The sequence below is a fragment of the Oncorhynchus masou genome, chromosome 3 (genome assembly GCF_036934945.1).
Source record: "Oncorhynchus masou masou isolate Uvic2021 chromosome 3, UVic_Omas_1.1, whole genome shotgun sequence".
Classification (NCBI taxonomy): Eukaryota; Metazoa; Chordata; class Actinopteri; order Salmoniformes; family Salmonidae; genus Oncorhynchus; species Oncorhynchus masou.
Genome location: NC_088214.1, coordinates 45,836,794 through 45,853,132, shown reverse-complemented (window position 1 = coordinate 45,853,132; position 16,339 = coordinate 45,836,794). Strand labels below are relative to the sequence as shown.

At 40.4% G+C, this 16,339-nt stretch overlaps 1 protein-coding gene across 1 annotated transcript in view; it reads right to left on the bottom strand.

Annotated features, from left to right (window-relative positions):
- dnaaf11 (dynein axonemal assembly factor 11) overlaps positions 1-13,221 on the bottom strand; it is a 65,709-nt gene extending 52,488 nt beyond the window's left edge. Inside the window, exons 1-6 of the mRNA XM_064942618.1 lie at positions 13,166-13,221; positions 12,687-12,854; positions 12,437-12,514; positions 12,007-12,179; positions 10,010-10,254; positions 9,639-9,812 (exon numbers count right to left, since the gene is read on the bottom strand). Of these exons, the coding sequence (XP_064798690.1) occupies positions 9,639-9,812; positions 10,010-10,254; positions 12,007-12,179; positions 12,437-12,514; positions 12,687-12,854; positions 13,166-13,175 (848 nt within the window). The 5' untranslated portion in view covers positions 13,176-13,221. The remainder of the gene's footprint in view (positions 1-9,638; positions 9,813-10,009; positions 10,255-12,006; positions 12,180-12,436; positions 12,515-12,686; positions 12,855-13,165) is intronic.
- Between the last annotated feature and the right edge of the window lie 3,118 nt (positions 13,222-16,339).

The following is a 16,339-nucleotide window of genomic DNA, read 5'->3' as shown; positions in this document are numbered from 1 at the left end:
AGTTACATCTGACTGCATCAATACGGTTAAAACCCTCTAACTAACCTCCAGACGAGCTTCAATGCCATACAACTCTCTTTCCGTGGCCTCCAACTGCTCTTAAACGCAAGTAAAACTAAATGCATGCTATTCAACCTATCACTGCCCGCAAACAGCTCGCCCGTCCAGCATCACTACTCTGGATGGCTCTGACTTAGAATACGTGGACAACTACAAATACCTAGGTGTCTGGTTAGACTGTAAACTCTCCTTCCAGACTCCTTCCACTCTCCTTCCAGACTCCTTCCACTCTTCTTCCAGACATTAAGCATCTCCAATCCAAAATGTACATCTAGAATCGGCTTCCTATATCGCAACAAAGCATCCTTCACTCATGCCAAGCATACCTTTGTAAAACTGACCATCCTACCGATCCTCGACTTCTGTTATGTCATCAGTAAAATAGCCTCCAACACTCTACTCAACAAACTGGATGTAGTCTATCACAGTGCCATCCGTTTTGTCACCAAAACCCCATACACTACCCACCATTGCGACCTATACGCTCTCGTTGGTTGGCCCTCACTTCATACTCATCGCCAAACCCACTGGCAACAGGTTATCTACAAGCCTCTGCTAGGTAAATCCCCGCCTTATCTCAGCTCACTGGTCACTATAGCAGCACCCACTCGTAGCACGCGCTCCAGCAGGTATATCTCACTGGTCCCCCCCCCCCCAAAAAAAACAATTCCTCCTTTGGTCATCTCTCCTTCCAGTTCTCTGCTGCCAATGACTGGAACAAACTGCAAAAATCTCTGAAGCTTGGAAACACTTATCTCCCTCACTGGCTTTAAGCACCAGCTGTCAGAGCAGCTCACAGATTACTGCACCTGTACATAGCCCATCTATAATTTAGCCCAAACAACTCCCTCTTCCCCTACTGTATTTATTTATTTATTTTGCACCCCATTATTTCTATTTCTACTTTGCACATTCTTCCACTGCAAATCTACCATTCCAGTGTTTTACTTGCTATATTGTATTTACTTCGCCACCATGGCCTTTTTTTGCCTTTACCTCCCTTCTCACCTCATTTGCTCACATTGTATATAGACTTATTTTTCTACTGTATTATTGACTGTATGTTTTGTTTATTCCATGTGTAACTCTGTGTTGTTGTATGTGTCCAATTGCTACGCTTTATCTTGGCCAGGTCGCAGTTGCAAATGAGAACTTGTTCTCAACTAGCCTACCTGGTTAAATAAAGGTGAAATATATATATATGCTGATTTACCTCAAAATGAGGTAAAGTTGATTTAGGCCACCACACGTGTATATCAGGTGGCCATGGAGGAAGGAGATGGGGAGCGAAGTGAAAATGATACAGCATGAGAGCACCTTTTGTAACCTGTGGTCGAACGGGGGAAGACTGGGTGAAAGCATGAGGAGGCTTTTTAGGACCTTAGTTTTTGTGGAGTCCAGCAGAAAAGTATCCTGGAGGCACAGAGTCAGGTGAAGAGAGAGTAGGGATTTTCATGCTATCAAACTTCGTTTTTCTTTGCATATATAATTATGCATAACTTTTCGCATTATTAATAATTGGTATGTTTTGTGTTTCTTTTTGCTTTTCAAGTCTTGTGTCAAGTCACTCTCTTAGGAACCCGGAGGAAGCCAAAAGCTCCAGCTGAAATGTCTATCAGTTGTACGACGACAGGGGGGAAATAAGAGTGTGCATAGTGTGATTATAGATCAGAGGCCATAAGTCTGAGGTGTAAACATACAAATCAACTGAGAATGTTAATCATATTTTGTTTTCTGTTCATTTATAAGTCATTTCAAAGGTTATATAATGTTGAACAGTATGGAGGTACTATTCAAAAAGGGGGGACTGTTGGATTCTAGGTTGAAATACTTGGTAAACTGGAAGTTAATGATTGGTGGTGTCAATGAAGGCTGGATAAGAGATGGGTCTGGAAAGTTACTAAGTGAAAGATAAGGCAATCACTTGGTTGCGGTCACTGATAAGGTTGGGTAGCTGTGGGTTAGTGAGGAATGTGGGCCAAGGTCAGATGAAGTGAGAAGGAATAGTTATTACACACACCACTTAACATCCTGACTAGCAACAAATATGTATTGGCTGTCAAGATGTGCAAGGAGGACACGCCTCCTAATAGGAGGGTATAAATACTTGTGCTGGTGGAAACATGTCTTTGTCTTTTCAGCTGTTTGACCCATTGGGTGAATAAACTTGGTTTGAGCTTTGACTAGTTGTATGTTAGTTTTTTTACTGTTTGTCAGAACCTAACAAAAAGGGAAAAACATATACGTTTTAAAATGTTCGAGGGAACAGACGACTCTCGGTCAAACAATATGATATTGAGTTTTAAAAAATGAGATAGATACAGTGCATAAGGAAAGTATTCAGACTAGTGTTGCACCGATATGACATTTTTGGCCGATACCCAATATTTTCCTTGCCAAAAAAAGATATTTATAATTTTAGCGGCCTTAAGCATTCTAGTACAGTTAAATAGTTAACACACACACACGCAGCGGTCTAAGGCTCAGTGCAAGAGGCATCACTACAGTCCCTGGTTAGAATCCAGGCTATATCACATCCAGTCGTGATTGGGAGTCCCATAGGGCGGCGCACAATTGGCCCAGCCTCATCCGGATTTGGCCAGGGTAGGCCGTCATTGTAAATAAGAATTTGTTCTTAACTGACTTGCCAAGATAAATAAAGGTTACACACCACACTGACCAAAAAGCTATTTTGTTGGTATTTACGTATGACCCCATTACCAGTAAAACATAAACAAAACCTATTTCTTTCACTTACTTGCTGTGCAGTTTAATTTGTTCAGTTGATTCATTCTCAACCAGGATTTCTCATACTATGGAACGCCGTTTGATCTTTTGTCTTTGCGTGTCAAATAACATATTTTGCCGTGTCCAATAAGCTTGTTAACCAATCAGGACCTGAATATGACTGCACAGCACATAATAATTTAACGCGTTAATACATTTTTTACGTAGTCATTGGAAATTGATTACAGTATCACTTGTATTTCATATGTCACAACGATTAATCGATATCTATGCTATGATGATGGTAAAGTTGTCTTGCGCACCTACAACGCTGGTCTTTTTTTTTTAAGCTATCCGTTTGGATGCAAACATAGCAAAATGACAATCTGTTTCAGTAGCTATGGTTAGCTAGCCTTTTTGGGATAGGGGGCAGCATTTTCACTTTTGGATGAATAGCGTGCCCAAATTGAACTGCCTCCTACTCTGTCCCAGATGCTAATATATGCATATTGGATAGAAAACACTCTGAAGTTTCTAAAACTGTTTGAATGATGTCTGTGAGTATAACAGAACTCATATGGCAGGCGAAAACCTGAGAAAAATCCAACCAGGAAGTGGCGTATCTGAGGTCTGTAGTTTTTCAAAGCTTGGCCTACCAAATACACAGTGTCTATGGAGTCAAGTTGCACTTCCTACTGCTTTCACTAGATGTCAACTATCTATAGAAACTTGTTTCAGGTTTCTGCTACAAAGGAGGAGGGGGGAATGGGAGCTGAATGAGTCATGAGTCTGGCAGAGTGTCTCAGACTCGTGACGCGCACTCCCGACAGAGTTAACTCTCGTTCCAGTGCTTTTCTTCAGACAATGAAATTCTCCGGTTGGAACTTTATCGATGTTTTATGTTAAAAACATCCTAAAGATTGATTCCATGCATCGTTTGACTTGTTTCTACAATCTGTAACGGAACTTTTTGAGTTTCTGTCTGGATGAAGTGCTCGCGCCACATGAAGATGGATTACTGGGCTGAACACGCTAACAACAAGTGGCTATTTGGACATAAATGATGAACTTTATGGAACAAATCAGTCATTTATTGTCGAACTGGGATTCCTGTGAGTGCCTTCTGATGAAGATCAAAGGTAAGTGAATATTTATAGTGTTTTTTCTAACTTCTGTTGACTCCAACATGCGGATATTTCTCTGGCTGGATTGGGCTCTGAGCGCCGTTCTGAGATTATACTTTTTCCGTAAAGTTTTTTTGAAATCTGACACAGCGGTTGCATTAAGGAGAAGTCTATCTTTAATTCTGTGAATAACACTTGTATCTTTTATCAATGTGTATTATGAGTATTTCTGCAAAATCACCGGATGTTTTGGAATCAAAACATTACTGCACGTAATGCGCCAATGTAAACTGAGATTTTTTGGATATAAATATATACTTTATCGGACAAAACATACAAGTATTGTGTAACATGATGTCCTATGAGTGTCATCTGATGAAGATCATCAAAGGTTAGTGATTAATTTGATCTATATTTCTGCTTTTTGTGACTCCTATCTTTGGCTGGAAAAACGGCTGTGTGTTTTTTTGACTTGGCTATGACCTAAGAATCATATGTTGTGCTTTCACTGTAAAGCATTTTTGAAATCGGACATGATGGGTAGATTAACATAAAGTTTCTTTAATTTGCTGTATTGGACTTGTTAGCGGAATGTTGTCGAGGGGTTCCGCCTGCCCTAGAAAGGCTAGCTAACTATATAGCTAGGTGTCATCATCTAAAATAACCCTAATTTATAAGACCATTCTTAGTTGAATAATGGTGGTCAGACCCATCTATGTGAAGCTAGCCACAACAAGGATTAGCCACAATAGTGGACTTTGGAGGTTAGCCTTCAAAATAAAAGTATGGCCTAATTCTACTATTTTAATTCATTTGCATCACTGTCAATGACATACTTTTATTTTGAAGGCAAACAGCAAATTCCACTATTGTGCCTAATCCTTATTGTGGCTCGATTCACAACACATAACCCGGTCCGGTCGAGCTAGCCAGATGACGCTAGCTGGCTGCTTATAACGTTAGCTTTGGGCAACAGGGTTAAGTAGCTGGCTAGCTATTTATTTTCATGAAGTTCAATTTCAGTAGGTGAACAACAAGTTGCAACCTAGCTAATACTTACTCACAAGGATTCCTAAATCTTTGCTAAGAATAATGAAAATGACTACAGTTTGTACTGGTCATTGTTTTCAGGCTGATTATATTGGTGCTAGCTAGGTACCAAGCTAAAGCAAGCCACCCCAGAAATTGCGGTTGAACAAATGATGCTTTATTACCAACGCGGTATTGTAAACACATCGTTTGTGGCCAGTGTTTGCAGACTTTTTTTGTACAGCTTTGACAGTGCTACGGTCTCTGACACGCAGACCCAAACGGCGTTCCATAGTATGTATACCATGAAGCTAATAGCAGTGACGCTATTACTGTGTAACTCCGGTAGGGCAACATCTAAAAAAACAGCGCACTTGGTAGTGTGTACCGGTGCCCGACCAGTAGGTGAAAACCAACATCACCCACGACAGAGAACAGTTGATTGTCAAGGGTAATGAATTCCATTATCTTGGCTTTAATGGATTTCCCTTTTGAGTGGTCTCGCTGAAATGTTCTTACTCTTTGAAATGACTGCTGGACTTGTTGACTGCTCGATCCACACAGCAGACATTGTGGGCTAGGTTAAGAATGCTGTGTTGCCAATAGAAAATCTTTGGAGGGAGCTGAAAGTCTGTATTGCCCAGCGACAGCCCCGAAACCTGCAGGATCTGGAGAAGGTCTGTATGGAGGAGTGGGCCAAAATCTCTGCTGCAGTGTGTGCTACCCTGGTCAAGAACTACAGGAAACGTATGATCTCTGTAATTGCAAACAAAGGTTTCTGTACCAAATATTAAGTTATGCTTTTCTGATGTATCAAATACTTATGTCATGCAGTAAAATGCAAATTAATTACTTAAAAATCATACAATGTGATTTTCTGGATTTTTGTTTTAGATTCCGTCGTTCACGGTTGAAGTGTACCTATGATCAGACCTCAAAACCTGCAAAATCGGCAGTGTATCAAATACTTGTTCTCCCCACTGTAAGTATTCAGACCCTTTGCTATGAGACTCAAATTGAGCTCAGGTGCAACCTGGTCATCCTTGAGATGGTTCTACAACTTGATTGGAGTCCACCTGTGGTTAATTCAATTGACTGTTCATGATTTAGAAAGCCACACACCTGTCTACATAAGATCACACAGTTGACACCACATGTCAGAACCAAAACCAAGCCATGAGGTCCAAAGAATTGTCAATTGAGCTCCGAGACCAAAACATTTCTGCAATATTGAAGGTGTCTGAGAACACAGTGGCCTCCATCATTCTAAAATGGAAGAAGTTTGGAACCACCAAGGCTCTTCCTAGAGCTGACTGCCTGGCCAAACTGAGCAATTGGTGGAAAAGGGCCTTGGTCAGGGAGGTGACCAAAGAACCTGATGGTCACACTGACAGAGTTCCTCTGTGGAGATGGGAGGACCTTCCAGAAGGACAACCATCTCTGCAGCACTTCACCAATTAGGCCTTTACGGTAGAGTGGCCAGACGGAAGCCACTCCTCAGTAAAAGGCACATGACTGCGCACTTGGAGTTTGCCAAACAGCACCTAAAGGACTCTCAGACCATGAGAAACAAGATTCTCTGGTCTGATAAAACCAAAGATTTAACTCTTTGGCCTGAATGCTAAGCGACACGTAAGAAGAAAACCTTGGACCATCCCTACAGTGAAGCATGGTGGTGGCAGCATCATGCTGTGGTATGTTATTCAGCGGCAGGGACTGGGAAACTAGTCAGGGTTGAAGGAAAGATGAACAGAGCAAAGTACAGAGAGATCCTTGATGAAAACCTGCTCCAGAGCACCCAGGACCTCAGACTGGGGTGAAAGTCCACCTTCCAACAGGACAATGACCCTAAGCACACAGCCAAGACAATGCAGGATTGGATTCGGGACACGTCTCTGAATGTCCTTGAGTGGCCCAGACATAGCCCGGAGTTGAACCCGATCGAACATCTCTGGAGAGACCTGAAAATATCTGTGCAGAGACGCTACACATGCAAACTGACAGAGCTTGAGAGGATCTGCAGAGAAGAATGGGACAAACTTCTCAAATACTGGTGTGGCAAGCTTGTAGTGTCATACCCAAGAAGACTAGAGGTTGTAATCACTGCCAAAGGTGCTTCAACAAAGTACTGAGTAAAGTGTCTGAAAAATTAGGTAAATGTAATATTTCAGTTATGTATGGTTTTTAAATAATTTTGCAGATATTTCTAAAAACCTGTTTTTGCTTTGTCATTATTGGGTATTGTGTGTAGTTTGATTTTAAAAAATGAAAACAAATGTAATCCATTTTAGAATAAGACTAACGTAACAAAATATGGAAAAAGTCATGGGGTCTGAATACTTTCCGAATGCACTGTATATGATAGACGGACGGACAGAGAGACAGAGCCATAGAAAGCGACGGCCTATAACATATTGGATTATTTGTAGATGAGTGTACCCAGCTATCAACAAACGTCCCCACAACTTCAGAGAATGTTCCGTTAAGAGTCTCATTAGGTCTTTAGGAGAATATTCCATCAACGTTCTGCCAAACATTCACATGACATGGTTGCCATGTTCTCAGAATATAAGATATTAATGTTCTAGACACGCTTCATGGGACGTTGCAGGAACATTTCTGTTTATCAGTTGTGAGGATGTCGCCTGATGGTCCCAAAGACCACAAAGAAAATGTAAAATCAATACACATCAGACCTTGTCACTGCTGCCGAGCCCATCAAGGGCCTGATTAGTGAACCACTGATCCATTCACAACTCTTTGTCTGTTGGCAAAGTTAGGGACACACAAAAACAGCACTTTCAATTGACATATGATTAAATTGTGAAGGTTCATTTATACAGTAATTATTACTCACAACCTCTTGGTTCACAGTACTCTGATCTTCCTGCTATGCCACCACGTCCTTGGGAGGTATCAGTTTATCTTAATATACTCATTTTTGATCTCTGAGTTACTTATTTCAGCAATTTAAGGGCTTTCTGTATTGTTGTCTAATGTTGGTGGGGCATGTTAACCTGTTTTAATGATTCTCCTGAATCACTATGATCAATAAACATTTTCTTGAGTGTACTTTTAATAGAGCTGAGATTTACTTCAAAGTGCATTCCCCATATGGAGAGTTCTCTTTGAGATGCCCAGCTAGAGCCTCTAGGATGAATAAATAATTATTATTTATTACGTAGTGGAAATATGTTCATAATTCATGCTCAAGAGAAATCCTACAGATTCCCATCTTTCAATGATAAACTCATTTTAATTCGATCAGATATGTGTGTTGTGGTGCTGCATTCACATGCTAGTTAGAACTAGGAAACTCGGAAATGTACAACTTGGTAATTTGTTGAACGAGGCACATGTATAACTAGAACCAGTTATCAAGTCGAACATTTCTGAGCTTCCTAGTTCCAACTAGCAGGAGAACGTTGGCATAACTGTAACATATATTGTGAAAAATGTGAGAGTAGGGTGACTCCCCTAGCGGGTCTCGAACCCAGGCAGGCCAACATCACCGATGACAAAAGCTCTCGCCACTGTACCAATAAGGGATATCTCTAGGGCAGCGTTTCCCAATCCCGGCCCTCAGGACCCCAAGAAGTGCACAATTTGGTTTTTGCTAACACTACATAGCTGTTTCAAATTATCAAAGCTTGATGATTAGTTTTTTATTTGGCTCAGCTGCGTAGCGAAAAAAACAAAAACTTCTTGGGGTCCAGAGGACCGAGTTTGGGAAACCCTGCTCTAGGGCATGTGCTTATTGGGCAAGTATAGTTAGGCCCTATCCAGAAGCAAACTCTAAACCCTCCTCCCTAGGCACTTGTGTAGATCTGAAACAACTTGATAGGTGTAAGGCAGTAAGCAATAGGGGGAATGCTCTTCAAAGTAAATCTGAGCTCTGTTAAAAGTACACTCAACAAGAACGTGTATTGATCATTGTGATTCAGGAGTATCGTTAAAACAGGTTACTGTGCCCCAACCAACATTAGACAACTGTACAGAAATCCCTCAAATTTGGTGTAACCCATGTTGAATAATAATTACTGTATAAATGAACATGTACAATGTAATCATGTATATCAAAGTGTGTAAAATATTTAAGTTGAAAACACTGTGTTGAAAGCACTGTGTGTGAGAGTATCCCAAACCTTCCCAACAAACAAAAAGCTATCAGTGGTTCACCAATCAGGGCCATGACTGGCTCAGCAACAGTAACACGGTGTGATGTAAAATGAATCTTTTTTTTGCGGGGGAGAACGACTCTTTGGGACTGTCGACATCCTGACAACTGATACAGACACATTTTCCTACGTTCTCATGAAACGTGTCTAGAACATTAATATCTTATATTCTGAGAATATGTCAACCATGTTCTGTACATGTTTGGTGGGACGTTGATGGAATATTCTCCTAACCCACAGAAAACTGGACACATGCTACAAACCCATAAAGCGCATCTAGAACATTCATGTTGTATGTTCTGAGGACATTGCAACCACATTGTAACCACATTCTAGATAAGTTATGCTTGATATGAAGGGAATGGTCTCCTAACTTTAACAGCAAAAAATTCTAAAGTTTTTGATAATATAGATAGGGGAACATCCTAACGGAAAACTGTACACTCAAACAGTAGGGGAGCATTACGAGTAACATTACAAAAACATTAGCTCTCCCTAGAATTGTTGGCTGTTTACCTACCTTTCTTTTGCCTTTTTCTTCTCGTCAAGGTGGCGGTGAGCCTCCAGGCGTGACTCTGGAGTATAGGCACAAGGTTTCTCCCAAAACTCCCTCTCCTGGTCTTCTGAAGAAAGGCAGCTTGTCTTCTCTTTCTCCTCTCTCACTTGGATCTCCTTGTTTTCTTCATGCACAGGGCTGTAGATCAATAAACAAAACTCTTCAGAGTTATTAAAAACATTTCATAAAACGGAGTGATTGATAGTGGACTGAAATACAGTATCGGGCCAACTGAATTCAATAACTTCAGATGAGGTTAGGGTTACTCCACAGATACACCAGTTATCCCTGCTGTTCTACATAAAATAAAATCAAGGTGGAAAGCTTGAACATACATGGTGTTGTTGATGTCAGTGTACCAGCGACCATCAAAGCCAGGATTCTTCGCTTTAACAGAGGAGCGGCTTTCCCTTTTTGGCTCCCGCTGCACCTCTCCTCCCTCTCTCTGGGCCTCCTCTTTCTCACTCGCTCTCTTCTGCAGGTAATCCTGCTCCTGCTGCCGAATCCGCCTCCTTACCTCATCTAGGCCTTGTCTGGCTCGGATCCTTTCCGACCTGCCAATCTCTTTCCCATCCAGATACTGCAAAAAATGTCAAAAATATTTCCCCTACCATGCTAGGCTATCTCCAGGCGAGCAAGTACATGCTAGACTAGCGATTTTGTGTGTGTGTGTGTATGTGTTTTTGGGCATATCTTTTAAGAAAATGCATGGACACTACTGTGAGTCGCTTTGGATAAAAGTATCTGTCACGTTCTGACCTTTATTTCCTTTGTTTTGTCATTATTTAGTATGGTCAGGGCGTGAGTTGGGGTGGGCAGTCTATGTTTGTTTTTCTATGATTTGGGTATTTCTATGTTTCGGCCTAGTATGGTTCTCAATCAGAGGCAGGTGTCATTAGTTGTTTCTGATTGAGAATCATACTTAGGTAGCCTGGGTTTCACTGTGTATTTGTGGGTGATTGTTCCTGTCTCTGTTTTCACCAGATAGGCTGTTTAGGTTTTCTCACGTTTATTGTTTTTGTTAGTTTATTCATGTATAGTGTCTTTATTAAAGTACCATGAATAACCACCACCTGCGTTTTGGTCCGCCTCCCGTTACAGTATCTGTTAAAGGCATACACCGAGTGTACTAAACTTTAAGGATATCTGCTTTTTCCATGACAGACTTACCAGATGAATCCAGGTTTCAATGTCACATGCACAAGTACAGTGAAATGCCTTTCTTGCAAGTGCTAACCCCAACAGCACAGTAATCAATAACAATGTAATACAACAAAAATGTTAAAGGTAGAACAAAAACACACAAGATGTAAAAATAAGAAGATGATGAACAGGATAGGGTAAGTAAGCATACTATATACTGGGTCAGTTCAAGTACCATATATACAATGTGCGGGGATACTATGACGTCACTTGCTAAATCCACTTCAATCAGTGTAGATGAAGGGGAAGAGACAGGTTAAAACATTATTTTTAAGCCTTGAGACAACTGAGACATTGATTATGCATGTGTGTCATTGAAAGGGTGAATGGGCAAGACAAAATATGTAAGTGCCTTTGAACGGGGTATGGTAGTAGGTGCCAGAACTGCAACGTTTTCCCGTGTATATCAAGAATGGTCCATCCCCCAAAGGCCATCCAGCCAACTTGACAACTGTGGGAAGCATTGGAGTGAACATGGGCCAGCATCCCTGTGTAACGCTTTCAACACCTTGTAGAGACCACACCTCAACGAATTGAGGCTATTCTGAGGGCAAAAGGGGGGGGGTAACTCAAATTGAGTAAGGTGTTCCTAATGTTTAGTGTACTCAGTGTATATTTGAAGCCCAGTTAGCACATTTGCTTCCTTGGAAGTTTTTGGTTTCCAATTGGTTCTGGGAACGAAGCCATAAGTTTCCTGACTTGTAAAACTGAATGTTTTTCTTAAGAGAAAGGAAGTGAACATTTTGCCTGTTCTGGAAATGTTACTTTTTAGGTTGTTGGGAGGTTCTGAGAACATTTTACGATGGTTACCTGAAAATTGTCCTGAGTTTTTATTAACGTTGAGTACGGAAATGATTAGGTTATTTGAAGGTAATTAAATAAAGTACTGAGAACTTGTTTCAATAAGAGTTTTAATAACACTGCGAGCTTAGTTTGGGTTAATTGTTTTGAACTCCAAGCATAGATAGGACACGTGGAAATGTATTTGCTTAGGCATTAATAATGCAAGCATCTATTTTTTTATTGTGGCACGGCGTCAGTGAGATTTGAACTTATGATCTTAATTTCACTGTACTTGTGCAAAGTGACATTAAAACTTGACATTTCTGTTTTATATCCCTCCTGATACCTTCAGTTGGGGCAGTGAAGCCACAACGTATTGCCTGTAGCCCTCAAACTCAGTGCAGGGGTTCCCCACCAGGAAAAGCTCTCGGAGATGGAGGTTGTTCTTCAATGACTCCACACTGCTCAACCGGCCCACAAAATTCACTGTCAGGTCCAGCTTCTGGAGACTCTCACATCCTGTTGTAACGGGTTGAGAAGGCAAGAATAGTATGAGTAAAGCTCTATTTGACCTATTTCATTCTCTAAAGCCAGAATGGAATTGCTATTTTTAGAGTCAAAATACAGGTGGATTTGTTTTATGTAAATTTAAACTATGGTTGAGGAGAAATGCTAATAAAAACAGACTTTTGGTAATGTCCTTAACCTACATTAATACAAACAGATAGGACAATGTTGTAAAATAGTAAAAGTGGCTATGTGCACAGAATACTAACCTTCCAGGTTTTCGATCAGTTCAACGTTGTTCAAAGCAAGGTTTAGATACTCCAACTTTTTCAATCTATATACATTTTCTGTGGAGAGCAAATGAATACATATTTCTAAATATTGAAATTGCATTGATGGTCAATGAAATACAAATATAAAATATAGGTAATTAAATTAGGCCCAAATTAAATGAAACAATGTAAAGTTAATTTAATTGCAATTCTATAAAAAGAGGAAGGGTAAAGAAATTAGAATCACCTATTCTGGGAATGAGATTGTTTTGAAGATACAGAATTTTGAGGTCCCTGCACCACTTATCAATGTGTTCTAGTTTCTCAATATCTTGTTGATGCAAAGACACCTCCTCTAAGGAAAGGATCTCGCAGTTGTTATGCTCTGCCCGACGTCGTACCATGTCTTCTGTGACTGTAGATTATGGAAAAAGGGTGTGAAGCAAATGGTATAGCTACGTTATTGTAGTAGACCAAAGTAGAAACAACAAGTGACACGTTGATGCTATCTAGGCTACCCATCTAGCTAGCTAGCTTATTCGATTGCTTGTATCACTGAAGTGAACAAGTTAAGTAGCTAACTTAGCTATTTGAAGAATACCAAATAAGACAGCACCATAATGTCATTCCATTTTGTGTAATAACGACTCGCTAGCCATATTTATTGTGTGCATTGGTGACAAAATGGTTAAATTATCGGGATTAGCCAACCAACTTTGTACTTACTCAGGACCATCTTTCTTCTCTTCTGTTTGGCAGGCGTTGCTACTAGAAACCAACACTGTTTGGAAGATGTCAGCGGGTGCGCTCGGTTTGCACAGTCAGGGGATTCCTTTCAATTGACCCGCGGTCAGCCCCCTTCAAATGTAGTCCGAATGCAGCAAGGGGCCAGGGGGCGTTCCCTGACAAGTGGGCGGTCCATGACAAGGGTTAATTCCTAGACAAGCCCTTCTTTCTTCTCATTGGCACCTCGCTAGCTGTCGTGTCTTTGCCGCATTCTTCTTAACTCCACACTATGCGCCCATTACAGACCATTCTCACAAGTGTTTGACTTTACTTGTAGTCCTAAAAAACGGAAATTGAGTAACGTCTTGTTCGTTCAGCCATTGCTATGGGGAAAATGTATGTGGAAAGAATAGGGTTTTGGGATTAACATCGAAAATAAGGTCTGAGGTTAAGATATTTTATACGTTTTGTTCTATGAGATAATGTCAGTCAGCTCACACAACCCTTATGAATTATCAAGCCTTTTATGTGCTTTTTTTTTAAATTACATAAATTGTTCAAAATTCACATAGTGACATTAGCTGATTAATATTATCTCATAGAACAAAACGTATAAGAGCAACGAAGCCTGTGTTTACCACCGGCCTTATTAAAAAAATATATATGTTAACTATTTTCTGGCCCATAGGCTTTACCCAACGAAAAATGGCGGAGTTAATGCCTACAAAAAGACGCCATTACTATTTCTCCCTATCAGCGGGAGCTTGAGTACATAAATGTCACTAGTTACCACAAACGCAAAGTCGTAATTAATTTTTTTTGTGGGGGGCGTCCAAAATAGGGGAGGATTCTCAAACTTTTTTTGTTGCTTTGGGGAGGGTTGTATGGTTTATTATTGGGAATAGGGGAGGGTAGTGTGTTTTTTTTCCTTGAATTGCTTCTAATATTACCCTAATAAAGATTTGAACGGTTTGTGAAGGTTTGGTATTGCAGGCCTATGATAAGGCAGTGTGCTCCGGTGCTCCCACTGACTCCGACAGTTGAACTTGAGGTGAGGAAGTCTAAGGCCTACCAGAGTTCCTGCTATAATCTATCAATATAACGCTGATCTTAAAACAAAATATTTTGATTGTACATTTATGAATTAGCCTCCTTTTGTATGTCTATATCTGTATAGTAGCCATCTGACATAAATAAACGCATGTCGGTGTCGCAGCATGCCACTGGCATATTTCTATCAATCTCTCTGGGGTTAGGCCTCAGCTTCTCTTCCTTTATATATATCAAACCAAATTTCAGTTGTCACACGCGCCAAATAAAACAGGTGTAGAACTTACAGTGAAATGCTTACTTACAAGACCTTAACCAACAATGCATTTTTTTTAAATACATTAAGAAATAAAAGTAACAAATAATTAAAGAGCAGCAGTAACATAAAAATAGCGAGATTATATACAGGGTCAATGTAATATGTACATGTAGGTAGAGTTATTAAAGGGACTATGCATAGATAATAACAGAGAGTAGCAGCAGCGTAAAAGAGAGAGAGGGGGGGAAATGCAAATAGTCTGGGTAGCCATTTGATTAAACATTCAGGAGTGGGGGTAGAAGCTGTTTAGAAGCCTCTTGGACCTAGACTTGGCACTCCGGTACCTCTTACCATGTGGTAGCAGAGAACAGTGGCTGGGGTCTTTGACCATTTTTATATATACAGTGGGGCAAAAAAGTATTTAGTCAGCCACCAATTGTGCAAGTTCTCCCACTTAAAAAGATGAGAAGCCTGTAATTTTCATCATAGGTACACTTCAACTATGAGAAAATAAAATCCAGAAAATCACATTGTAGGATTTTTAATGAATTTATTTGCAAATTATGATGGAAAATAAGTATTTGGTCACCTACAAACAAGCAAGATTTCTGGCTCTCACAGACCTGTAACTTCTTCTTTAAGAGGCTCCTCTGTCCTCCACTCGTTACCTGTATTAATGATACCTGTTTGAACTTGTTATCAGTATAAAAGACACCTGTCCACAACCTAAAACAGTCACACTCCAAACTCCACTATGGCCAAGACCAAAGAGCTGTCAAAGGACACCAAAAACAAAATTGTAGACCTGCACCAGGCTGGGAAGACTGAATCTGCAATAGGTAAGCAGCTTGGTTTGAAGAAATCAACTGTGGGAGCAATTATTAGGAAATGGAAGACATACAAGACTACTGATAATCTCCCTCGATCTGGGTCTCCACGCAAGATCGCAAGGTTGAGCATTTTTTACAGTTTGTACAGTATGTAATTGTATATGTATTTATGTAAAACTATAGGGAACACAATGGAAATAAGTCCCACACTTTATTGTGCAATCACTACACACAATACACCATAATGACAAATTGTTGGTAAAGTAGGGGTATAGCTTTAAAACACTGAATTGCATTATGGGTAACTTAGTAAGTTAACTTTCGGTTTTGAATGCAATTGTGTGTGATGGGGACGTAGCTGGACTGTGAGCCACACTCTTTTTACTCGGTTAGCCCACTATTTTATTTGGTCATTCGGACTACTTCAAATGATGTACACGTTTTAATAAAAGCTAACTACTTCAGTGGAATTCCAGACTAGCTCGTCATTAGCAGCGGATAAGATCCCCAAATGTGGGAATTACCACAGAGCATCGGTAAATTCCAGAAGACCGTCTGGAGGCGAGGCAAGAAATGTAACATTGTGGACTCATCCGGGATTTTTCGTGCCCTCATCGGTGAGTTATTCACATTCTACCTGGAATATCAAAGAGAAGAGAAATAAGAGAATTGGACTTTCACAAGCTAAGGGCTAACGAAGTTAATCATCATTGTTTGAGTAGTGTCTGACATTCTAGCTAAAGCAGTGAATTGGCTTATATGTTATTACGAGAAATAATTCGCCTGAGGATTCGACGTGCTACTCAAACCCATTCATGTAGCTAAATACAGTGAATGAAGAAAGTTAATCACAAATCTCATTTGCCGACTGGGTGAACAAATTTGATGTTGCAAATGCTAACAGTAACTGCAATCCATTTATGCCAAGTTCAGAGGTAGCTTATATGCAGGCCACCGCAGCTAATATGGCTGACTCATGCCGTGAGGCAAAGACGTCTCCTCAACGGCCAAAGGGAGAAACAAATCCATTTAAGT